Raw genomic sequence first — 26,473 nt, 5'->3', positions numbered from 1 at the left:
GGGGAATGCCTAAACAAATGGTGGTCCATTCATGTTATGCAGTCATTAATAAGAATGAGGCAGCTCTAAATGTGCTGCCATGAAACAATCTCCAAAATATGCTATTAGGTGGGAAAAGCAAGATGCAGAACAGTGGAGATTATGCATCACTCATGTTTTTTAAAAATATAAACACACATACACGGGAGAACGCTGGAAGAAACTAGTTACAGTGGTCGCCTCTGGGTAGGGGAACTGAATTAGAAAACAGAATTATGTTTCACTGCAATTCATTTTGTTCTTTTTTTTTAAACCATGTGCATGCATTACATATTATTAAAAAATACATATACCATCTGGACCCAGCCTGACAGTCCACCTGTCTACACCCTCAACGACAGCATGGTGCAGCAGAGTGGACAGTAAAATCTGAGCCTAGTTCCAGCAGTTACTCACAATGTGATCTTCAGCAAGAAATTCTGTCCCTCTAAGCCTCCATTTCCTTAATGCAAAAATGCAGGTAAAAGCAGTATCTAATGTGAGTTTTAACTAAGATGAAGATTGAATAATGTCCCAGTAAACAGTAGGGACTTAGTAAACGTTAATTTCTCCCTTCCTTTCATGGGACTCTTAAGGACTGTTTATGTGAAGATCACAAAACCATATATATAAACTCCTTTACAAAACTACAGTTTGGGTTTGAAAATACATGGGCATAATGTGATCCCATTTTTGTTTAAAAACTGTGTATATATACAATGTAAACTGACTATACGTCAACAAAAAAAGAATGCAAAAAATACACCTGTGCATTTAGATTGTACACACACACAAATGTGATTTCATCCATAGGAAGAAGGCCATATATCAGATTTATTTTGAGGAGGTGCTATTAAGCTCATCTTTCACTTTAAAAATAACCATCTATTGCGTGAATTTTTCTCATTTGAGGGTAAATTAATATCATAGTAAGAGAATTTTTAAAAAGGAAGAGTTTCAATGTAAGAAATATGTCCAAAACCCACTTATCTTATGAAACTGCTAACAACAAAACTCCAGCAGGACAATGAGAAAACCCCATCAGCCTGTGGACCTTCAGTATCACGTGACGGGTCCTCAACAGTGTGTCTTTATTAAGGCTAATGGGATGATGCCTGCTGTATACTCGAAAACTTCTTCAAACACCTTCTTGGTTGAGCTTTGCTGCAATAACTTACCAACCAAGCAGCAGGACCTCTGGGTTCCTCTGGCCAAAGACTAACACCCCCACCCCCAGCCGCGCCCCCCAGCTCCCCACCTGGGGCCGCATACCTTGCCATCAGAAGCAGTGTTGATCCTGTAGTGGTACACCCTCCCCTCATATCTCAGTGAGATGGACCTCTGCCCAGGGCTGCTCTCGCTCTCCCGAACCAAGAAGCTGCCGTTGATCCCGCTGCTCAGCAGGTACTCAGCGGCGTTGCGGGACACGGGCCCATGGTACCAGGAATGTTTCTCCAGACTGTTGACTGGTGTGATGTAGTTGCTCGGGACCCACCCTTGGCCATTTTTGGTTTGGGCTTCACACCATTCCCCATTGTGATTGTAGCCTAAGACTCGGAGCTTTTCACCTTAGAAGAAAAGAACCAAATCAGACGCAGCAGTTTTAAAGGCTAATTTGTTCATTCTCACTTATTCTCCCATGACTACTAAAAATCTCCAAATTCCTAAATACCTCATTTTAACAAGTCCACATAAATATATGCATTTATAAGTGTTTAAGAATACATGTTTATATATGAAGCTTCCTGTTTACATTGCATATACGGATAAATACATAGCCTCAGTTTTTATAAATTTTTTACTCAAGTGTTCTGTTCCTAATATAAGGAAGCTTTTTAGGGGAGAAATACTTTTTCTTATTAAAAAAAACTGCTTTCAGTGTTTGGTCCAGGTATCTTTTTTAATATAAAAAAATATTTGCTAGAACTGTACAGGAAATTTTCTCCTTAAGGAAAAGTGATTCTCTTATAAAGATGCTGTTAGTTTTTTTGATGTCCTGTATCCCAACTTTAAAGTTGTTCTTTCAGTCAGCAAAGGTGGCCAGTCAAGCCACAGCTTCCCCTGATTTCTGTTTCTTGCAACCACCACCAGCTGCCCACAGTTATTTTACCTTTTGTTATGCTTAAAGTGTTATCCCCACTGGCCACAAAATCATACAGTGCAACGAAAAGGTTGGGGTCATTTTCACTGGGACCAGCGAGAAGATTTTCCTTAGAGTTCCAACGAGCTGCTTCACTCAGACCTTGGGGTTCGAAGTCAGATGCTACTGGCCTCTGAAGGGCTTCTGGAAGAGAAAGAAGGAAATAGAAGACAGACAAGAGAAAGAAGAATCAGGGGGAAAAAAGGTTTATTGTCTTTATTGGAACAAAAAAAAAATCTGTGTTTTCAACATTACACATTCCAACTTTATTTCATTTCTTCACCAACATTTGTACACGTTATCTATTAACAAGTTAGGTGGTTTAAAAAAAAATGGACTCTTCCTTTCCCAAATCTTGTGGAAAACACCAGGTATTTTGGTTCCAAGGTGGTAACTAGTGTTCCCAAGTAGTTTAAACTTTTTAAGTTCATTAACTCAAAATGAATTCAGTTAGAAATGGAAACAGTCCATTTTCATGTGTCTTTGCCACCGTTTACGCTATCATATGAAGCAAAAGTTTTTGCTTTTAAACATTTTAAAATATATGAAAGCTAATATATGCACATAATTTAAAAATCAAATAGTCCTGAAGGGCTTACAATGAAGGACATTTTCCACCCCACTCTTCCCCGCACCCAGAGGCAACAGCTCTACCTGTGCTGACCCCCCCCCCCCCGCGCTCTCTAAGTATAAGCGGTTTCATAATGGCTGCTGCTCCCTCTCCCCGTCTCCCCTGTGCCATTCTCTCCTGGCCACCTCTGCGTCTGCAGCGACAGACTGACACCTTTATTTCTTGTTCCCTCTGCTGGAGACAGTGTCTCTCAGCTATTTACCTCCCAAGATAAGGCTATTACATCCGACCCTTCCTTCCAGCCCTCCTGCTTCTATACTTATGCTCAAGTATGGCTTTCTTTACATTTTCTTTTACTTTGTGTAAAAGAAATTCTATTTTTCTGTAATAATAAAGCCTTTAATTTTTGCCTATAGGTAGGTTCTAAAAGTTGCAAACCAGTCAACATCTTTTATATTAAGAATGTGTGACTATTATTCACTACAGGGTTAAATACAGTTCATTATTTCTTCCTGAAATTTCTTGTCTTTTTTTCTCTTGGACTATGTTCAAACTCTCCGCAATTTCTCTGCGACAATGACAATATGCACAAGAGTTTTTCCAAGCCAGCAAATCTACTCCACGTAGATTGTTTAACTGAAATATAGTCAGTTGACAATGCTGTGTCAGTTTCTATTATACAGCATGTTTTAGCCACACATATACATACATATATTCCTTTCCATATGCTTTTTCATTATAGGTTACTGTAAGATACTGACTATAGCCCCCTGTGTTATACAGTAGAAACCTTTGTTTATCTATTTTATATATAGTAGTTAGTATCTGCAACCAAGTAGACCTTAACAGTTGTGGAATATTACGGAGCGAAATCCAAATGCTCATTTAAGGAAACTACAATAAGAAGTCATGCTTCTAAAAAGGAGTAAAGAGGAAAATTCTAATTTGAAAAGAATGGAAGAATCTATCATATGTTTAAGCCAAACACAAATGGCAACAAAACAAAATTGTTTAAATTTTCCCTTTTCATAGATTGAGGGAACCCCCAAATGTCTTTTCTTGGGCAATAACACCCATCTCAAGGATGGGCCTGATTCCGCAGTATTCACTTCAAAAAAGACACTGGAGGCACCTAAGACATCTGAGGGACTAGGCTAAACTTCCAGAAACACGACTGGAGAATTCCAGAATGAACATTCTTTAACGCAGCTCTTTGGAATAAACCAATAGAACATAAATAAAGTCTTTCAATTCCAGTTTTTGTGCTACTGATGAAAGTAAACCTTTAGGAATTGTTTCTCTAAAATAGTAAATCCCAAGTTATGAAATGGTAATTTCATTTTATGAATCATGAGGGCAAATATAATTTCAAGGAAGACGGTCTCGAAACACTACCATTTCCTAGAAGGTGCAAAAGGTTTAGTGATGTGTTAGACTCTGTTCTCTGAGTATTTACATTGGTTTTAAAAGTATGTCTAGTGCCGCTGTGATCAGAGATTGATCAATTAACCAAAAAAAAAAAAGCTGGATAAAGCAAGGATTTTTAAAAATTATAAAGTATGTGCTCTCCTACCCCCACCTGAATGCACATTGATTTGCCAGTCTTGACTACAGGGCCAAGGACTGTTCTGTTGAGTGTGGGTATGTGATCAGAACTGGATGTTGTCTTACCATCCTACCTGTCAAGCACCATCTCACTTCCAGCTTCAACTTGCTGCAGGCGGAGGGAGGAGTCAGAGCCACGTGCTGTGGAATCCCAGCATAACTCCTCCCAATTGTTTACCGTTGTGCCACTCACACGCAGTCCTGCGGCAATTTTTAAAAAGTAACCTGCCTTTGCTGAGTCTATCTAATGCAGTCATCTAAGTTTTCATAGAAACAAATCTCTTTTCACATTTGGATTTCACTCGTTTCATATTAACCAAGGGATTGAAACGACACGTCTATCTGAAATAGAGAGATATGGGAAGAAACACAACTGACTGGGTGTGGTGGGACTCAGGTGGCAGGTCCAGCGAGCCCCGTGGACGGGCTGCCCTGTCCCGTGGGCACTGGAGAGGCATGTTTAGCAAGTCAGTTAAGTGAAAACAAGTCAAAAGAGCTTCTATTGTCGTTATTTTAAGAAAAACTAATAGGCAGAGGATTCTTAACATACAAGAACTCCTGCATATCAAAAGGAAAAGAGAAATCCTTCCGCTAAGGAAAAATGGACATGAACTATGAATAAGCAATGCATAGAAACTTTAAATCACCAAACAAGGAAAGCATGTTAACCCTCCTAATAATCAAAGAAATACAAACTCTCCAGGTACGTTTTCTGGAGGCTAACAGTATTAAGATGTCAATGAAATGGGCATTCTTATACAATGAAAGTAGTTTAACTCAGTTTGGTGGGATTACAAACATCTACAATTTTCTTTATTCTTTTCAAGATATTGGCATATTTCACATAATGAATATGGTTTTTATAATCAGAAAACCATTACAAAAATTAAAAAAGCTGTCATAAATAGAAGCCAGCTGACACTTGTATAATTGATAATCTAACACGGAAAAGCACACTGGGGGAGGAGGGACTCTCCTCAAACTGTCCTGAAGAAGTACGTGTGCCTTTCCCTCCAGGGGTCCCAACCTCACGGCCATGAGCATACAACTTTGGCAGATCAGGCCTACACAGGAAATTAAACCAAAGTCATGAATACAGAAATGCTTTTCTTCTCGAATGCCATTTGACCTCTTCTATCAAACATTCTGAAGCATCTGGATTTGATCAAAGTTACATAATCAGGGGAAGAAGCCTGGAAAACACCTGGAACAGGCAGAACACAGATACTGGCCAGGGGGTACTACAGATTTTAAAGCATGGGTTAAAGGACTGTCCCTAGCCCAGAGGCAGATGCTGAGAATTTCAAGTGAGGGGATGAGGCCTTTGTCAGGAAGGAAAAGGCCTCCCACTGCTTTTTGATTCAACAGGACGTCAGGAAATCCAAGGCAGTCTCTCAATTTTCCTCTCCAGCTCTTGCTCCATTCCACAAATTAATGGCCACAGCCCAAAGGGAAGTATTGCTCATGCATGCCTCTGGATCGAGGCACTGAAGTGCAGACACAGTTCAACACCAAAACCTCCCAGTCAATTCCCAATCCAGGCTGATGTCAAAACTGACTCACAATGTATAAATGCCAAGTTCTTTGCTTCATTTCATAGTGAACTATGCTCGTCAACCTTAAAAATGATCACGGCTTACAAGGCCAAAGTTGCAGAATGTACTTAAATCTTCCTTGCTTAATGCATGAACTTTCTGCCAGTCCCACTGTCCGGATGTTAGACCCCTAAAGAAGTCCAAAGGCTTCATTCAAAGATGATAACCAAAATAGCTCCCCTCTTCCGTTCTGCTAATGGATAAAGAAATTCCAGCATCTACTGTTCTTAAAAAGTTTTAGTTAACATTTTCTACAGCATCTTAAGTTACATTTTAAATATATTTAAGATTTACATCTTCAGAAATACCTCTCATCTCATCAAAAACTCTTTTGTTATTTCACCATACGGTTAATGAAAAGGTTTCCACTCACCAACAAAACTCAGGAAAAGCCATTAATTAGCCAGTGGAGTGCCAAGAACGGCGATGTCTAAACAATGCCTCCAAACCTCTAAAAAGCTATGGCTCCAACTATGAGAATAACCTACTGAAAATTCTGTAGGGACAATGCCACAAAATTCACTGGATCTGTGCATGGTTAATTTATTCGGGCAGTATTTTAAGAAAATAGCTTGGGTCTTTAAAGTACAACGTAAAGATTGTTTTATACAAAAATCATCCTTTCTTAGAGTTGTGAGTCGCTGATCAAAAATGCTGACAGAAGATTCTCCGACACGGCATATCTGGTCTCGACTTCCAGGGGCCGCTGCTGCTGAAGCTGCTGCCAGTAAACCGGAAGAGGCAAAAGGCTACTTCAGTTGGGGGGGGAGGGGGGGAGGGGAGACTCCACCTCCAGGAAAAACATCCCTGGGAAGCTTCCCACCTTCCTGCTGGCACTCTCGCCCAAGGTCACGGTTCCCTCTAGACTTCCAGACTTCGGAGCAGCCGGCAGTGGGCAGTCATCCCCGTCCACACCAGGGCTCTCGAGACAGTTGGGTGTGGGGAAGGGGCGGGAGGCGGGGTGTGCCACACATGACAAACATCTCCTTTACTTTTGCTCATACTCAATTATTCAAACTCTTGCTGCTTTTCTCTTACTTCCTTTGTGGGCCTTACACTGTTATCCTCCAATTCAAGGAATCTCTGTGATTTAAAAATGTATAAAACAGAGCCTTCCAAAAAGAGGGAAGGCTTCGTGTTTTATTTCATACTCCATTCCAGCTGATGAGATCATGCTCAGACTATTCTCAAGTCAGTTTATCACAGTCTAATACAACATTTTATAATATGAGCTTAGAGGAAAAGTATTATTTCCCACAACCTGAACCTGATGAAAGTCATTTTGTCTACATTCTACACGGTTCTTTATTTTGTAATTTACACCCTCAACCAGAGCAGTTAAAATTATTTTAAAAACAAGCTTAGCTGAATACAGCCTTGGCATTAACTTCACATTCTGAATAAAATGTTCCCAGCACCCCAAAACACAGTGTCAGCTGCTGGGGAGCAGGGCTAGGGCAACCTGGCAGCGATGCAAAGAACCATTGCACAGCTTCTGCTCCTTGTGGGAGAAACAGTGCTCATGAAAACTTACACACCCTCATAGCAAAAGTTTAATAGACAAGGGCTGACCTTGTCTATTAATTTATAAGGACAGAGACTTGTAGATTAATTTATAAGGACAGAGACTCTGAGGGCCAGGAGTTGTGAAGCGGATGAGCTCAGTAGGGTTAGGAAGAAGGTGGACCCTGAACAAGACCATGCCTGGCAAAGGAAGCAGGGTTAACACAGGGATCCAAGGTGAGCCTGAAACTAAGGGAGGGGTCTTCATCTGTGCTGTGGACCCTCTGGTGATGCCTAGGGATTCCTCAGAATAAAGTCTGTAAATGCATCAAACAAATACAGAGCATTGCAAAGGAAAGCAACTGTACTAAAACAGTTCTCAAAGTATTTTTAAAAATTAATTTCAGAGACAATGCTTCTTTATTAATGCATTAAATATATGCTTCTCTTTAAATCTTTTTTTAAAAGAAATTTTTGAGGCGGGAGGTAATTAAGTTTGTTTATTTTTTTAGAGGAGGTATTGGGGATTGAATTCAGGACCTCGCGCATGCTAAACACATGCTCTACCACATGAGCTATACCCTCCCCCAAATACATGCTTCTTTATTAACACATTAATAACAAGCTCTAATAGTGGCTACTGTCATTTCACAGTAGTGATGAGTGTAAGTAATAGTCCCAATTGTTGTGTGCTTTGAAAATATTTGATTTCTAATGGTGATAAAGTAACAAGTACTGCTAATATTATTGTAGTCTGTCATCTAAATTCTTCCAAAAAATTTAATTTTCAGTTAGCATTTAGTGAAATAAAATTTTAATGTTTTTCCATGCAAGGACACGGAGCCCCTGAACTCCATCTCAGACCCCAAGGGCCTTCTAGGCTCACATCCTCTACACTACAGATCTGGTTCATGAGAACCCCCGTCATCTGACAGGGAGAGGGGCCTAGAAAGGGGGCTGTAATAAATTAGTGCAAAGTCCAAATTATGCAATTTTCTTTTTAAGTATATGCAGTTTTATTACTTCCCACTTATAAGCATTATGGGCAATAAATTAAGTGGATTTCTAGAGAAACCTCCTTTAAAAAATAAAAAGTTAAAAAATAAGTTATTTAAATTAGCCCAAGGTGTCACTATTTCCCAAAATCTTTTTACACTGTAATCTTCCTAGCCAGTCAATTTTATAAAACGGAATTCTCTATCCTAATCTCTGTCCCTATCTACAGTCCAAAGGTTAGCCTTTCTGAAGATAAACAGTCCTTGTCCCCCTCCCTCCACCAAAAAGCAAAACATTAATAAAAGGAACTGTGTATCACCTAGCAATCTATTGTCAAAGAAGTCTACGATTACTGAAAATGGAGTAGAAACATCAATACAAAATAAGATCCCACCATCTCCAACCATTCTGAACCTGTCACTCACATCTCCTCTCCCTCTTACCCCAGTAAGTTCACACCCACATTCTGGCCACTTTTCCTCCTAAATCTCTGATAGGTCCTGGGCTTTCCATGTCCCACCACACCCTTGACTGGTGCCCCCGGCACCTGTCCCCTTCATTCCACCTCCAAACTGCCATCAGGGGAGTTGGTCTTTCTAAAATGCAATCTGACCAAGGTACTCTCCTGTTAAAGTCCATCAAAATGGCTTCTGGCCAAGAGGCAGAAGACAAAGCAAGGTGGCCTGCCTGTCAACCCTCAGTCACATTTACTAGCAGTGTCACCTGTGGCAACATAAGGAACAGTGTTACCTACTGCATGCCTTGCAGGGTAGCTGGCAGTTTGCAGATTACGTGGGAGACACTGTTCTTAGCATGGAACAGGCCCGCAGAGAATGGCTGGGGCTGTTACTACTACCACCTCTACAGGAGGAGCCCCAGCTCCAGAAGTGAGTACATGAGGCCCTTTGGTGTCTGATCTGGGACCATCTTCCCCCATGACACCTACTCTTCATCCCAGCCTCCCTAAACGGCTTGCAGTTTCCCTGCAGCTGCCTCATCTGTGTGTGCGCACCTTGATGCGTGCCATTCACTCTCTCTGGAACGCCTCCCCAGTCTACCCTCATCCTCCGGCCCTCACTACCTCTAGCAAACCTCCCACCGGTCTTTCTGCCTCCCTACAGCCTCACGCCTCACTGCTTACTTCCCCTTCACCTCATCTGGGGAGGACATGGTATCTGTTAAGGACAAGTAAGGAATCTGTTCACAAGTCCCTTGCAGTACAGCAAGCCTGGGCTCCAGGGTGGACAAGCCTTGCTCAAATCTTGGCCCACCACATCGTTAAGATATTAATCTTGGAGCCTCGGCTTCTTAACTGCACAATGGTATCAACCTAGTCTGGCTTCAGGAGGGCTCGACACCTACTACACGTAGAGAGTTTTTTGCGTGAATGCAGGAGTGGTGCTGCACCACAGGGCTGCTCCACAAGAATGTGAATCCTTCGGGGCAGACTAAGCACCCTTATCACAGAGCCTTCAGCACCTGCCTAATGCAGTGCAGGACACGGCAGCACCAAAGTTTCTTAAAAGGAACTCAACTGTGGAACACCCTGCACTTTCTTGTTTGTTTTAGCAACACAGTAAAATATTAAGTCATGATTGAAGGGTGCACCTGAATTATCTGTTAACCTGAAATGACAGACAGTAAAGATGAAAAGCAAATGCAACCTGGCCAGGAAAACTTTTATCAAGATCTAGGAAATACAATCATTTTTTAATGGAATGTAAACCAGGCCAAGATCCTAAAACAACGTGTAACACGAAGTACATCTCTTTGTGCTTTCAAAAGAAACAGGATTTGTTACAGTCCCCTAACAGGCAGACAGCTGGGTGAGATCCTGGGGCCTCCACACACTTCTTGTCTGTAGGGGAGGAAAGGTTCCACGAACGCCTACACTGGCCCAAATTCAAACTGTCCACAGTGAGCCTGCTAACCATAAAAGCATTTTAATTCTGTTACAGGCCATTTGCAACAGACTGAAAGCCTCCCCCGGGGCCTGCCAGGCCTGGGATGGTTTGAAAGCACTCATTTCACATGTCCTATTCTCTTTTAAAGCATCATCAAGGCTCCTGGGTCAGTTTAGACCTGAGTAACTGAAGCGAAGGTGCTACTCAGTGGCAGGAATTTTCCCCAAAATGTTTCATTAGCCATTATTATTCCTATCGCGAATTTGAGTAATTGAACGTGACCAAAGAAAAGGTATTTTGGCTCCAAAAAGCAATGGCTGGCCTTTAAATTAAATTTTAAGTTATTCAACATAACAATGCTTTTAGCTCAATTTGAGGACTGGTGAGATTGATAAGGATTAGGTCTCTAAAGAGAATTTAAGAGCAGTAAGGCTAAAGTTTATGCAACTGACTGTGACAGAATAATAGCTAGTTCACATCGATCCCTCACTGAGCGCCAGCGCTGTGCCCAGCACTCCGTCTGCACTAAAACCCCTGCACTAAAACCCCACAACCGCACTGAGGAGCCTCTATTACAAGTGCACTTGGGAGGGCAGGAAATGGAAGCAAGAGGTGAAGTGACTCATCTGCCTCTCCCTCCGGTTATCCATCCATCAGCTGCCTGTCTGTCAGTCTGCTGCAGTCTCTAGCACCCCCTCTCACCATCTTGCTCACACCCCCCCCACCCCGCCCAGCACCGAAATCTCTTCTCCCCCACCCCCATCCTCCCTCTGTCCCTGTCTCAGCCCCCACCCTTTCCTTCCCTCTCATTTCTGTTCACCCCTTTCCTGTCTCAACTTGTCTGTCTGTATCTCCCCCTTCTCTGTCTCCTTCATCTGTCTGTCTGTCTTCTCTATCATTGCCAACCAACACACACAGTATAACAAAGCACCTAAGGTGTGTATTAAGAAAGAAAGAAGGATTTGAAAACCAATTCCAGAGAATAACAACTGTCATGATCTGAGGACAATGTTAGTTTCTCAAAAGTCAGTAACTAGCAAACTGTTCTTCCAAATGGCCAACTATAACTTCACTAGGCAAGAAAACAAGACTGACCATAAGCTGGTAATTGTGAAAGCCGGGTGATGAGTACAAGGGAGTTCATTATGCTGTCTGCTTTTGTTACGGGCTAAAATTTTTCCATTAAAAAAAGTAAAAAACACAACACAACTAACCTAAGAATTTATTTTATAAAGCATTCTTCTGTGTGTCTAATTATGATTCACCATTACAAAGGAAAAGTTAAAATCTTCCAATGTCTCATCTGATCTTTAGTTCTTGCTAAAATACTTTTTTATTTTTTCCAGTTTTACTGAGATATAATTGACATACAACATTGTATGAGTTTAAGGTATACAACATAATGATTTGATATATGTGCATACTGTGAAATGATTACAAGATTTGGTTACCATCCATCACCACACAAATTATTTTCCTTGTGATGAGAACTTTTAAGATCCACTCCCTCAGGCATTTTCAAATATCCAACATAGCATTGTTAACTATAGTCATCATGTTGTACAATGTTACATCCTTTAAAAACCTATCCATCAATAATTTTTCCTGTTTCTACTTCAGATCAGTGATTATACCGGCAAAATTACCATTTGATTTTACAATAACATAATAAGTAGTATGAAATTTTCAGTTTTCATATGTTTGGAGCTGTGGAAATATTGCCTCTAGACAGAAGAAATAAGATGCCAACCATGAACCAATGGGATTTTTTTCTTCCACAAGGAAAATACCATGAGAACAATAAAGGGTTAGATGAAGGGAAGATACTTTTCCTTAAAACCAAGGACAAGAAGTATTAATTATATGCATCAAAGCAAACTTGGAAACAAACTGTTTTCTTAACAACAAGAAAAACTATGGGTGGGTTTTGCTCATTTCCATCATCACTTAAGGCATTAGTGAGATTGGTAATACTAATATTTTAGACTATGAAATATTTACTTAAAATAACAGCTAACATATGCTAATATCCTGCTCTGTGCATAGTTGAAATGAAATATTTCACGTGAATCTCCCAACACAAGAAGGCAGGGACCACGCTGAGCCTTATTTTAGAAATGAGAACACTGAGGCTCAGAGAACAGGGTGGCCAGCATTCGGGCCCAGGCAGACTGGCCCCGGAGCTGCGTGCTTCACATGGGACAGAGACTTCAGCAATATCTCGGTCATATAAAACTGCCTGGATTTAAGGACATCTCAAAAGAACCACACATCAGCATAAACACACATTTAGCACTGTACTGGTTTCAAAACTTTCACTTGAATCATCTCCTAGATCATCAAAACAAGCCTCTAAGGTGGGCTGGAGAGAGAATGTTTGCTCTGTCACAGAGGTAAGGAAACAAAAGCCTGAAAGCCAAAAACTGGGATCGCCTGACTCCAAATTCAAAAGTATTTCCAACCAAAGTGAACTGGGGCCCTTCCTCCTCCTCTTCCCTAGAAACCTCATAGTGTTGGTATGAGAATTAAGTGAGGATGTCCATGAAGTGCTTGCTGCCAAGAACTGTCACATCATAAATGCTCAACAATTTCAATGTAACCCTAAATGAAAAGGGCTGACTGGCTTTCTATTAAGTTACAGAAAGAGCTTCAGATTTTCTTTGTTACTAAAACAAGGGAAGCATTTGAAGACCTCAGGAGAGAGTATTTAGAAAGAGAGCATAAGCTTCTCTGAAGCAGAAGTTCTAAAAGTGTATCTGTGTGGCTGGCACCACATAAAGCATTCGCCAGAAAGTTAACTGCTGAAAAGAAGCGTTTAAGAGCGGGCCCGTAAAGTAAATTTTCAAAGTTCAAGAAGAGTTCACTTCACAGACATTAGTTTTTGAATCCACAATACAGAACTAACATGCCCATGTACAATATTCATGTACAATGTATGCAAATACAAACATATGAGCAAATAAAAGTAAACTGGAAAAAAAAGAATTCAGTTGGCTAATGTTCATGTTTTCTTTCACACTTCCAGGATAGGGATGGAATAATCAGAAAATTCAGTGCTTGAAGCAGACCGAAGAAACAACCTTAAGCTAAATGTGGTCATGGTGAAGAGATACTGCTATAAACATATGTTTTCACAAAGCTGGAGCACAAAATTCAAATGCTATAAATACTTACATTTGCATAAAATGTTTCTAGAAGGACACACAAGAAACTTAAGTGAGGCTTCTGGGTAGGGAAACTGGATAAGGGACAGAATTACTTTTCACTATTCTTTTAAAAATTTTAAATCATGTACAGCTATTTTAATATACATTTAAACGTTTTTAATTCCACGGCTAAAGGTAATCATTTTTATCAGTATTAGGTTTCTAGAAGTGAAAAAAAAATCCTTATTTCTATGCATTAGAGTGTTTCTGAAGATCCCATTTTAACATCCACAGAGAGTTCCAAAGGAGATAAACAGTCACAGCTGGTAAAGCATATAGTGGTTTAAACTGGGCTCTTTGGAGCCAGACAGCAACAGCTCAAATCCCAGCACCACTTGCTAGCTCTGTGACCTTAGACAAGTTTCCTACCTTTTAGATGCCTCAGTCTCCTCATCTATAAAATGGAAAAAAAAAAAAAAACAAGGCCTTCATGAGAAATAGCAAATTAAATCCTACAGAAGGCTGAAACAGTGCTTGGGACACAGCAAGCATTTAATAATTGTTGCTATGACAGCTAGACCCAAGTAGCAAACAGATGCATGATCAAGTTGCACTTATGGCTGAACTTTCTTTGATAGAATGGAAAACTTAACCATATTCAATTTTCTCTGTGACCCGGGATGCCTGGGCCCTGAGTGAGTGTCAATAAACATTGATTGATTGATTGAAGACGTCAGTAAAAACAAAAAGGCTGGATTACTTATCCAGATGTTGGCAAGTGTTTCTCCCAAGCGACTAATAGCACATCTAGTCTTTAAGAATCGATCACTGAGGTTTGTTAAATTCTCTCAACTACAAAACAATAATTCCATTTACTTTCTCCAATTAAACGTAACAACCAAAGAACTCAGTAACAAGAAAGAATTGCTAGACTGATAACCCTCCCTGATGAAGCCTTAACCCAAGGCAGTCTGCTGTAACCAGAATTTTTCTTTTGAGACTTGAGAGTCAACATTATTTCAAAACATGCTGGAATAAGTTTAGATTCCCCTCCCCTACCAAAACTAATAATTAAACCAGACAGGTAAGAACTAAATCTCCTGTTTACCCTCCAAAACAACAACAACAACAACGTCACAGCATTTCTGTGACCTAAACTTTCTTCCAGCTTTACAGATACAAAAGTCCATTCATCTACTCCGCCTTAGGCAGCTATCTGCAAAATGGAGATGATAACGCCTAACACTAACTCGTTACAGATGTAAATGAGAATGTGTCCAGAATTTGGAGCAACTTGGAAAATAAGCAACATACTAACTGAAGATGATTTGGGTTGCTCAGATGCCAACTTTTAAGGACAAATAAACCATCTTCTCCCTCCAAATGCTAGATTTTGTGATCCTACTCCATCTGGATGCACCTTCTCCAAGGTTCAAAATCCCAGAGAAGGAAGGGGACCAATGTACACATCTTGTGGCAAAAAGGGCTAACAGGTTTCACCTGTATTCACTGGTATATGGTTTGAGCCACACACGTGACTCAAGTCAAAAAGTTGGAAAGAAAAGCAAAATAGGTCAGATAATTGACAAGGCCTCTGTTTATTTCTCCATTTTAAAAAGAAAAACATTACAACTTCATAGCACTTAGCAGAAATTCTACCTCTTCTAAAATGAGCTTTACATTTTGGTTCTTATTTTAAGTCCTAAATAAAAACGACAGAGAAATGCAACAGGATTGCATCTCTGAAGTACCCTTTCTACTGAAAGCAAATAGTCTGGGAGGACCAGTCCCTGAATCAGATAAACTTCAGATTCACCCTAAAGCTACAAAATGAGGACAGACCACTCAACATCCTCAATTGTTTTTTTTTTTTCTTCCCCCGTTGTCACCTTATTGGAATAGGGGAAAAAAAAAAAAACAGGAAAGGGAAAAAATGGGATGAGAGAAGAAAGAGTAGAATGGAGAGAGGGCGAAAGTGAAATGCTCTGGGTTCTGAGGCTTTATTGGAGCAACCTAACATGCGGTTACCCTTTTCCCTTCCAAGTACTCTGGACTCATTCAAAAATGCCTTCTTAAAATGTGTAATTTCTCTTTTCTCCTCCGAAAAGTGAGAGAATTCCTAAGACCTCTTCGCGGTCTGAAGATAAGATGGGGGGGGGGGGGAGAACGACAGAAAGATCATTTGAAATTCTGTATCCATAAATGGTAGAGCCGTGTCCCCTTTGTACACGAGACTTAATGAAAATCGTATGTTTCACAAACACAGGTCTACCTTTTTGACACATAATTCCCAATTAACGGTGGAAATTCCACAACGTGGGCTCATAAGGCGGTTCAGGCCTGTAGAGTTCGCTTTCTCAAACTTTTGGGTGAAGCCCTGAAGTTGGGGGCCCCGCGACCTCGCCATCCCGTCGTGGGCTCTCCCGGGGTCAGTGCGCGGGGGACCAGAGCCCCGCACCCTCCCAGCTCGGCAGCAGGGCCCAGGGGCGGGCGAGAGGAAGAAAAAGAGAGAGAGGGAAAGGGAAAGGGAAAGGGAGGGAGAGGGAAGGAGAGGAGGGAGCGCGCGCGGGCGGGCGGGCGAGGCCTAGGAAGGCCCGGCGGCGCACACGCGGCCGCCAAGACCCACTCCAGGCGGCGGCCCGGCGCTTACCTTCCAGGTAACAGCTGGAGGACGACGAGAGCCCCTTCTTGGATTTGCAGCCCACCAACTTCAAGCAGATTTCCAACATTTTCGCGTGCGGGCGGCGTCGGGGCCGGCGCCCTCGGCTGGCTCCGCGGCGCGGCTCAGGCGCGGCTCGCCCAGCTGGCCCCGCGCGCCCTCCCGGGCCCCCGCGGCCCCGCCACGCCGCCTCCCCGCCGCCCCGCGCGCCCGCCCATGGCCGCGGCCGAGTCTCGGCCTCCGCTCCGGACGCGCCTGTTAACAAAGGGCCCCGAGCCCGGCCCGCGAGGCCCGCCCCCGCCGCCTTAACCCTCTCGGCGCCGCGCCGCGAACCAGAGCTTCCCAGCGTTCGCAAGGCCCGGGCCGGCCCGAGGCCTTCACCGCCGTCCCAAACCAACCCGACCCCCCCGCCCCGCTCCCCTCGCCCACCCAGTCCCCCCGCCAGTCCCTAGGTTAGCGAAAAAGGGGGGGGGGATATTTTAAGGGCGGCAATTATTGGTCTCAACGTTGGGAACTGCGGTCCTGGCCCTCCAAGAAAGACGCTAGCAACTAGGATAGGGGAGGGCAGGCCTGCTCAGCATCACTTTAGGAACCTCGTGCATCTCTGTGGCAGGAGATGCCCCCAACCTGCACCAGTTGAGGCCGAGGTGCCCCACTGTGTGCGGTGCCCTAGCAAACCCTATGTCCTGAGACTGTTGGTGAATAATGCAAATTCCTCTGGAATTACCAATACTGCTCTCATTTAGGTTCAGTGAGTTTATTGTGATTAAGGCTAACGCAATGGGTGTCTGAGGAATGAACAATCAGAGAGCTGGAACCCACATGACAAACGACACAAGCAGGTAACACATCCATCAAATCACATCCAGACTAGGAGGCAGGAGAGATGTACAAGTTCAAACTTCAACATAATTTCTGATTATCTGTAAAGGGAGTTTAGTCTCCACAATGAAAACTCATGAGAGGCAGGGCCCGTGTCCCTTCTTTAAGAAGGCTCCTTTTCTTCAACAGAGAACTCTTCCCTTGTTTGGTGTGTGCCATGGGGGCCCATTGTTTAAAACACATTTCATTGCTGTACTTGGCCCAGATCTTTTTGTAACTCTGGTTAGGACTGATAATAGACAATATCATAACATAATGTAAAATAGCAATAATCACAATCATGTGTTTACTTGGCACAAAACCAGAAACCTAGAGCAATGGGAAACAATACGGAACTCAATCATACCAAATAATTAAATAAAATCAGATAGATTTCAATAACTATAGGAAAGGGAAGTTATTTAATAGTGTTAGATAACTAAATTAGAATAGAGAGAAAAATGAAGTCAGTCCACATCTTAGAGCACGTGAATACTAAGAGTTGACATGTACTGAGATCTTACTATGAGTCAGACTTTTGTGAGAAACATGGTCTGTTCATTACCACACTGTATTTGCACAATTTCCTGAGGAAAACTGAATTATTATCCTGATTCTTCAGGTAAAAATCTGAAGTTTAGAGAAGTCAAACACCTTGCCCAAAGTCCTGTAGCTGGAAACAGGCAGAGCTGGACTCAACCCAGCCCTGCCTGGCTCCAAGGATCAGGCTCCTGACCAGTGGATTATGCAGCTCCTTCCCACCAAGAATAAATTCCAAGCACATTACAGTTTTGGATACCCATATCTTTGGTTAAATAACTAAGGTTGTCATATGTTTTTTCAGAAGCAGCCTTGGTTAACAGACCCTGGCTACGGTCGTGATCAGCCCCAGAGGCAAAGCTGGCCTCATTTGTTGTCTAGCCTATCCTATAATGACAAACACCTGAGTACCTTCAATACAACAGGAGTGGCTGAGAAACAAGATCTTCACTCAGGTCTGCCAAAACTTGTACATAAAAGTTCAGGATTGAGGGAGAAGGTATAGCTCAGTGGTAGAATGCCTGCCTAGGATGCACAAAGTCCTGGGTTCAGTCCCCAGTACCTCCATTAAAATGAATAAATAAACCTAATTACCCTCCCATAGTAATTAATTAATTAAAAGAACATATTTCAAAAAAAAAAGTTCAGGATTGGACTGGATGTGACTCGTGTATAACACAGGGTTTCTCAGCCAGGGCATCATTAACTTTTTAGAGATGTCCTGCCGAATTCTGATTCATGTACAAAATGTGTTTTTACTGCAAAAAGTAGACCTATGGTTTGTGTTCTGGTACCAGGTGAGGCCTCATGAGCACCTAAGAAGACACAGCAGTTTCATCTCCTGGAGACAAAGGGCTTACAGGGTCACCAGGTGACAAGTGCAATGACTGTGGGTGCTATGTAGATTCTGGAAGATACTATCATTCTACTAGAGAGCTGTGTGTGATGATGGCCGATTTGTTTACCGTTACTTGAGCTTTTCAACTTTCAAGTGTAATGCCAAAAATAAAATTCCCCAGGGCGCCACCCATACAAACAAGCCAAAAACTGCTATCTGTGTTGATGCCATTTTAGAAAGTTCAAGGGCTTTAGATTAGATTATAATAAAGTCTGTCATTATATAGCATTTCAGATTTAATAGGCTACATTCAAATAGGCAATTTAATGCCAAGAATTATATACATTAATGGGCATTTTTGCAATTCTAACCATATCCTTGAATGCTATCAATTAATACAGGCCCAGATATGTGTTTGCATGTGCTATTAGGATGTAAGTTTATTTTTAAAAGCTGATGACTATTACTAATATTCTGCTCTCTTTGAATCTAAAATGACCTTATCCTTTTAATACCTCTTAAAATGAGTAATGCTTATAAATTGTGTCCAAATCTTTTAAAATACAGTTATAAAACCATACATCAACAGGTCTGGCAAAACACTCTGAATTAGCAGCAACAAATATTGAAAATATCACCAAGCTGCACACTATCATATTAAACCAGGATTATTCTTTCCAGATCTAGCTTTTGAAGCTTTTGAAACTCACTTGAAAGATACAAAAAACATTCCGTTACAAGCAAATAAGAGCCTCAATCTTCTTACTACAATGAAGAAAGGCCCAAGAAGGATTCTCCCTAAGCAACCTTAAACCTAAAAGCCATTAGTTTAAGAAAAAAAGAAAAAGAAAAAGAAGGAAAGAAAGAAATTAAAAAGACGGTGAAGTAACTTGTTTGCTATGTTACATTCTGTTTGAGAAAGGAATAAACTTTTAATGTGTGCCTAGTATGCACCAGGCACAAGCCTCACAATAATCCTACGAATCTGGTGTATTTTAACTCCATTTCACAGGTTAGGAGACGGGGGTAAACAGGGATGGGGAGGAGTAAGTGTTCTGTCCAAGTTCACATAGCTGGGAAGTAGTAAAACCTAAAGCCCCTGAACTTTCCAAAATGGACATAATTTGCAGTTTAAGTGAAAGGTGGACAATAGGAGCAAAGCCAGAAGGTGAAATAAAATCATTAACTATTGAAAAATGTCTTAAAAGAAAAACCATTCATGGAATTAAACTATTTAAGAGTATTTTTAAATATATTCAGAATATTAGGAAAGAAAGAATAAAGGTCCTACATGACATTAAAGTATGTGATCTGAGCTGTGTTTCTAAAAGCACAGTCCATGGACAACCTATTTTGAATTGCCTGGGGTGTCTGCTTACAATGCAGACCCTTGATCTCCATTCTAGACCGACAGAATCAGAATATATGGAATGAGCTATATCTTAACAAGTTCCCCAGATGATCTGTATGCATATTTAAGTTTGAAACCCACTGTTTTGGAAGAGGGAAGAGTTGCTTCTCATTTTCCCTGGGAATAGGACAAACAGGAGTGGATATTTCTAAAATTTTTTCATTTGAAAGCAATTTCTGAATTTAAGAAATGTATAACTGTAAAAACAAGTTACTAAAAGAGGACTCTTCTCTGAAGATTCTAGGATAAAGACTGAATTTTTTTAAAGTTTAGAGTTCAATACTATTTTTTAAAAAAGGGAGGGGGGTGGGCCCACCAGAGAAGTGACTCAAAGGAAGAAAGCAGGATGCAGATGCAGTATGGGGAAGCTCCTGCCGGGAGCTACAGGATGGGGGTGGGGGGTTAAGGGAGACAGAAGAATCTGACATGGTGCCTGGTAAGGGACCCCTAAGACCAGATGATCCCAGATCTGACTGATCCCTTTCCAGGCCAGCCAATGACTTTAGGAGGACGAGGAAAGATCTGGAGGCATGTGCATGCTATTTTACACACCAACAAAGCCCACTTCCTCTGATTCTGCAGACACTGTCCAGCGAGAGCCTGCGAGGCTCCCTAGTTCTGTGGGTCCAACCCACTGGAGAATAATGCAGCTTAGAAGATCACATCAATTGTACCCACTTTTGCCCCTGTGTAAGGGCACACATGCATCTCTTTAAGTTTCATAAATTTTCAGTGAGATAGCACTATTTATTGGTCAAATGTCACAAAGGCCTGGTGACTGTGGTGTGCAGAAACCAGGTAAGAGGTGGAGGCAACACAGTAGAGGCTGAATGAGCTATGACATCACGCAAACTTATTCTCAGTCTCAGATTTGCCACTCACTGTGGTAGCCTGGGCAAGTGACCCAGTTTTCTAGTCCGTAAAACTGGGTGGTGGTCTTAAGAGTAGCTATCTCTCTGGGTTATGAAGATTAGAAATAATGTATGGAAGGTGCCCAATGCAGAGAAGGTGCTCAATAAACAGCAACTATTGTTATTTCCAAAAGAGGCCTCTGACTACATCAGGTGATGGTCTGTGTGCCTGCGTAAGTCTGACTGGGACTAAGTCAGGAACTAAGATTAACAAATGTGATATGTGGAAATGAAGCCAGAAAGCACAGTCTGAGGGAGTGAAAGCAGTCCGGTGGTTTTCCCCCCCCAAAAAATAAATAAATAACTTACTTTATTAAGGGAAAGAAACACTAGCTATGGGGCAGGAGCAGCAACCAAGGTTCAAATGTCACAGAGAGCCCAACCTTTAATCCTAAAGCCAAAGCTTTGCAACAACAGCTTTGTGGCAAAACACCAACTCCACACCCCACATCTTTAGTAGGAGCCTACTTCAGGCCCAGGGCTCGATGTACAGGCCACACATACGACTGGCTTTCAGATAACACTGATTGCTTTGTTTTTGCCTTTGGAATTTCCAAAGCTGTTAATTCTCAACTGGGAGCCAAATCTAACTGCTTGGGAGTAAATCCACTTTCTAGAAAATCTCATTGTAGTAAGATTTGACTACATTTTTATAATTAACAGGTCAAATATAATAAGTATTAAGGAATTTTTCTCCAGAGGGAAACTAATATTGTTGGTATGCCCTAAATATTTTTATTAATTTTTATTTTTAATCAAAGTAATGTATATACATGGCTAAAAATCAAATAGTATTGAAAGTCTTATAATAAAACCAGAAATCTCCTGACTCTGTCCCCTTGCCAGTTTCCCGAGAAGGAGTCATTTTCAGGTTTTTAATATCCTCATATTTTTCTGGATTCATCAGCTTTTCACATTATATATCACCTTGTTGTGGTAGAACTAAACCATCACCATCCCCAACTTCCCATGACAATAAAAATCACAGTTTTTGATTGAATCCATTGTCAATGTTGACATTACTATGATGATATAAATACTGCTTACTGCTCCACCAATAATATACTATGAATCTTTCCTTTATTATATAATTTTATTTACCCTGGAGAAATTAATTGCCTTGATTTTTTCATTTGATTAGTCTTCTATCTACCTATATTACTTCTTTCCCCCCAAACATTTCAAAGATCTTTAAAGCACCTAGTAGTATATTTTCTAAATACTAAAACATTTAAAATAGTCTCAGTTTTATTTACTGACTTACATCCTCATTTTGATGGAATTCATCATCCAATAGCTTCCTGGAAGGAAAAAAGGTACATGTCTAAAAAATGCCTTTCTGTTCTACTCTGACAGTTTGGCTGGGTATAGAATTCTGAGTTGAAAGTCATTTCCCTCACTGAATTTTGAAGGCATTGCTCCACTATCTTCTGGTTTTCAGCATTGTAATTTAGAAATGCAATTCCACTCTGCCCCTTGATGCTTTATGTATCACATGCTTTTTCCTTTGGAAGCTTTTAGGGTCTTCTAATATTCCTGGTGTTTTGAAATTTTACAGTGACATGGCTTGGAGTGAGTCTTTTTTCATATATTATGCTGGGCACTCAGGGAGCCAATTCAATTCAAAGATTTAGGTTGTTTAGCTCCAGAAAATGCTCACTTCGCTGTGCTCTGAAAATTCTCCTGATACTTACTGTCTCCTAAATTCTCCTCCATTTTCTCTCAGTTCTCCCTTTCCGGAATTCCTATCAGATAGAAGTAACTGAAGCTCCCGGACTGAGCTTCTAACTCCTATCTGGTCTCTCCTGCTGTCTAAGTCTTTGCCTTTGTGTTTTGCTTTCTGAGATAGACTGTTTTCCAAGTCTTCAGTTGAATTTTAAATTTTGGCTATCATGTTCTCAGTATTAAAGAGCTCTCTCTTATTCTGATTGTTAGTTTTTGATAACACTGTTGTTTGATGTTTGCAGTATTTTTCTCTGAGGAGAGCAAACAACAGTTCTTCTGAACTCTTCTGTTTCCTGCGTTGTCTTCATTTCCACTATGCTCCCTTTTACTGTGAATTTGTTTTAGCCCTTCTCTGTATGTAGAGTCGTTTCTCTAATGTTTGGAGGAATGTGGCTGCCCACGCGTTATATATGAGAGAGGAACTAAAAGTATGCACGGAAGGGGCATAACAACACGTGGGTTTCAAGAAAGGAGGTGGGAACTCAGTTTTCCATCAAGAGAATCCCCAGATGGGCTTTTCTCTAGGGTCATTCAGTTTTTCCCAGAAAAGAACCTTCCCTTCTCTTCTCTGTTAGGGCCGTGGCCAGCAGGGATTGGAAGAGGGCTGAGAATCTCATTATTCAGTTTGCAGACTTAAAACTCTGCTCTTGCCCACCCACTGTTTTCAGCCCAGGGGCCTACCTGCACCTCTGCTGAAGTAATACCTCTGAGTCTGGAGCCTTTATAGGGCAATTTCTTAATAATACCTCTAGTCTCATATAGGTAGGAAGGGGAAGCAGTCATGTGGCTGTACAGGGTTGGGGAGAATCTAAACACTCCTTTTACAGACTTTCAGTTGATCTCCTTGATTTCAGTTAAAGGCCTCACTCCCCCCTGCTTTCCGCGGTACTAATGCCTCTAATTTCTGACTTTTTTTCTCTTAGGTTCTTACAAGTAAACTGGCTTACTTCTAAACAATGTCTCTCTCAGAAGGGGTTACGCTTCCCCTTCTTCGATTCTAGTAATCCTATTACCACGCCTTCCATTTTCCAAAAACATGTTCATTTTTCTTACCTACTTTGCCTTTTGGGTTCTTTTTGTCCTTATGCATTCTTCACTTTTTAAAACATCTTTTTACGTCTCTGTCATTTCAGTGGGATTTGGGGAGGGAATAGAAATAAAAACAGGTCTGTAATGTTTAATCATTTTAAATCAGAATTTAGTTTGACCATTTTACAGATGAGACAACTGAGGCACAGATAGATTAAATAACTTGTACAAGGTCTCACAGCAAGTTACTGGCAGAGCTAGGAAAAGAACCCAGTTCTCCAAACTCCCTTGTTAGATTTCCTTTCCATTACATGACACCCGCTAGGTACCCATAACTAAGAGCTGACAGACTAGTTTTAGGATACCAGGCTAAACAAGTATTTAAAATTTGTTGCAAACTACAGGTCTCAAATCTTAATGCTGGTAGTGAAGAAACAACCAGATCCTAAATTCTTAAATCTGGACACCTAATTTAAAATTAAGCTATAAGCAGATATGTTAAAGTTGGGGACATTCTTATTAACTCTAAGTGCTTCAGTTCAACTTAAAGAGGTTTTGCACGATTTCACGAATTGTCTTTGTCCCTTTACTTTGGTTAGCTTTTGAAATAAATGCCACAGAATTTTATTTTAAATCATGGAAAGTCTTGTTTGTTTGCTTTTAATCTAAATAATGATTAAAGATTAAGATATATACACAACAAAAATCTAAAGGCTTCAAACTATTATCTTTACAATAAGGTAAATTAAGCTCACTTAAGTAGAACCAGTTGATAAAAGAAAAGTCCCAGCATTGGTTATTTACAAGCAATATCCCTTCTTTCAAACACTGGCACTGCTTTTGGCTTCTGTAGTTTTGTTAAGCTTGAACTGGGAAACCAATGGTTAATTTTTTTCCTCTCTTTCTCTAAGACTAAAAGAATCTGCGAAAGCAGCAGACCAGGCCTAGGAGATCACGTTACTTTGGGGGTGGGGGACGAAGGCAGCTGGAGGGGAGTGTAGAGAGAAGGGCCAGAAGGGAAAGAAAACAAGCTGTCTGACCCTCCCTACAGCGTAAGACCCAGCAGGGATTAGGAGGTACGCGGAGGAGCCTGTGTTTATCCAAGTTATCTCTGGGGCAGCCGAAATGGGCTGTACAAGAAAGGGCTCCCTCAGTATTAAGATCCTCCGGGCAGTAGAGCTGCACCCAGGAAAGCAGATTTCTTGGTAATTGTTACCAAGGCCTGAAAACCTAGAAACACTCAGGGAACATTAATGTTTGTTTCTTCAAAACATTCAGTGCCAATTTGTTTTGTTGTCAAGTTTTTAAACACACAAAGGACAAATGGATCCAGAAGATGTCTTCCCGACACTTGTTAGAAATGACTGCCGTCCTTAGAGAAGCAATAGCATCTCTAAATGAAACAGCATTGCTCTTTTTCTTCCTAAAGGACAGACCTGGCATGTTAATCCAGAACCACATATTAACTAGAGGAAAACAGTTATAGTTACCAGTGGAGAAACTGCTCATTAAATGGCACCACTAGGGGAAAGAATCACTTGAAAAGAAAACTACAAAACAGAGTCGACCTGGCAGAGCTGTCACCGTTTGCCACCCTTCCTACCGGCTGGTATATAAAAATTTATATTCAGTAAAGCAACTCCAGAATCATATTTAATCACTAAGTTATTTTCACATTCCCTAAGCAATAATAATTCATATTTACGGCTACTTTACCATTAAGAACATTCTGGTGCAATTCTAAAACAATAGTAAAATGAATTCCTCAAAAGGTTGAAGCCAATAACCACGTATCAAGTAGACTTTCTTTGATGGAAAACGAATGGGAATCCCGCACAGACTAGTTACAGGAACCCTCAAGCCCAACAATGGGCCTAACATCTGTTCTTTCTTGCTGTCAATCCCTAAACTTTAGACGGACACATGGCCCCAAAATGAGGACTACATTTCCTAGTCCCTCTTGTACCTAGTCATGTAACTGAGTTTTACCCAGTGACATGTGAGCAGAAGTGACACATGCAACTTCTGGGTCAGGTTCTTAAAAGCAATGGGAACAACCTGCTTTCTGCTCTTCTACTTTCCGGCGCCTGCGAGGAGACAGGCTGCTGGAGTGGCCATTTAGATCCTGAGGCAGAATCACACCTTAAGGAGTAACAGGGTAGAAGGTGTCTGACCCTGTGGAGTCCCCATACACACCCGGCTCTGCTAATGTCAGTTGTTATGGAAGCAAGAAACAAACATCTGGCTGTTTAAACGGCTGGTATTCTGCATCTGTCATAACAGCCATTTAATCTTTGTGGCAATTCTAAAGGACCAGTTCTAACTCGCATAAATCTAAGAATTTCCCAAATCAACTGTTCTCTTGTCTTTATTTATTAAAAACTGTTCATTGGAGAGCAAGTATTTGAATCACTCCTATCTCCTTTAGAAAATGAGAAAAGTATCTTAAATAATCGCTGTGAAACACACAGTCCAGCGTCTAGCTCATAACAAACACTCAAAGATTACACGTTAATTATTATTACTATTGAACTGTCCCTTTCTCTTTCCACAGCCTCTGGTACTGGTGTGAGGAAAATAAAAAATCCATGTGTTCTATTGTACATCTGATAAAGAACTTCTATTCAGAATATAGAGAATTCTTACCACTCAATAGTAAGATAGTAAACAAACCAATCAAAAAATGGATGAAAGATTTAAATTGATGTGTCACGAAAGAAGAAATACAAATGGCTAATGACCACATGAAAAGATGCTCAGCATCATTAGTCATTCAATAAATGGAAACTAAAACCACAATAAGGGACTTCTTCACAGCCACTCGAATAGCTATGATCAAAAAGACAGACAAAACCAAGTGTTGGTGAGGATATGGAGAAACCAGAACACTCATACATTGCTGGTGGGAACATAAAATGGTACAGCCCTACTGCAGAAAAATAGTTTGGCAGTTTCTTAAAAAGTTAACCATAAACTTACTATAAGACCCAACAACTCTACTCCTAAGAATCTACCCCAGGG

The 26,473-nt window shown here is 41.0% G+C and overlaps 1 protein-coding gene across 6 annotated transcripts in view; it reads right to left on the bottom strand.

The window, feature by feature from the left end:
* Positions 1-26,473, bottom strand: part of ABL1 (ABL proto-oncogene 1, non-receptor tyrosine kinase) — a 123,177-nt gene that overhangs the window by 25,965 nt on the left and 70,739 nt on the right. For 2 of the 6 annotated variants that reach the window (XM_072960303.1, XM_072960304.1), the window contains exons 1-3: positions 16,129-16,405; positions 2,129-2,302; positions 1,291-1,586 (exon numbers count right to left, since the gene is read on the bottom strand). In XM_072960303.1, coding sequence (XP_072816404.1) covers positions 1,291-1,586; positions 2,129-2,302; positions 16,129-16,207 — 549 coding nt within the window. In that variant the 5' untranslated portion in view covers positions 16,208-16,405. Of the gene's footprint in view, positions 1-1,290; positions 1,587-2,128; positions 2,303-16,128; positions 16,406-26,473 lie in introns of those variants that run through there. The other 4 variants (XM_031677672.2, XM_006216615.4, XM_072960301.1 and 1 more) reach the window with 2 other exon arrangements.

Source organism: Vicugna pacos, chromosome 4 (assembly GCF_048564905.1).
Source record: "Vicugna pacos chromosome 4, VicPac4, whole genome shotgun sequence".
Classification (NCBI taxonomy): domain Eukaryota; kingdom Metazoa; phylum Chordata; class Mammalia; order Artiodactyla; family Camelidae; genus Vicugna; species Vicugna pacos.
Note: the sequence above shows the minus strand (reverse complement) of the source record. Positions and strands in the feature narration are given on the sequence as shown.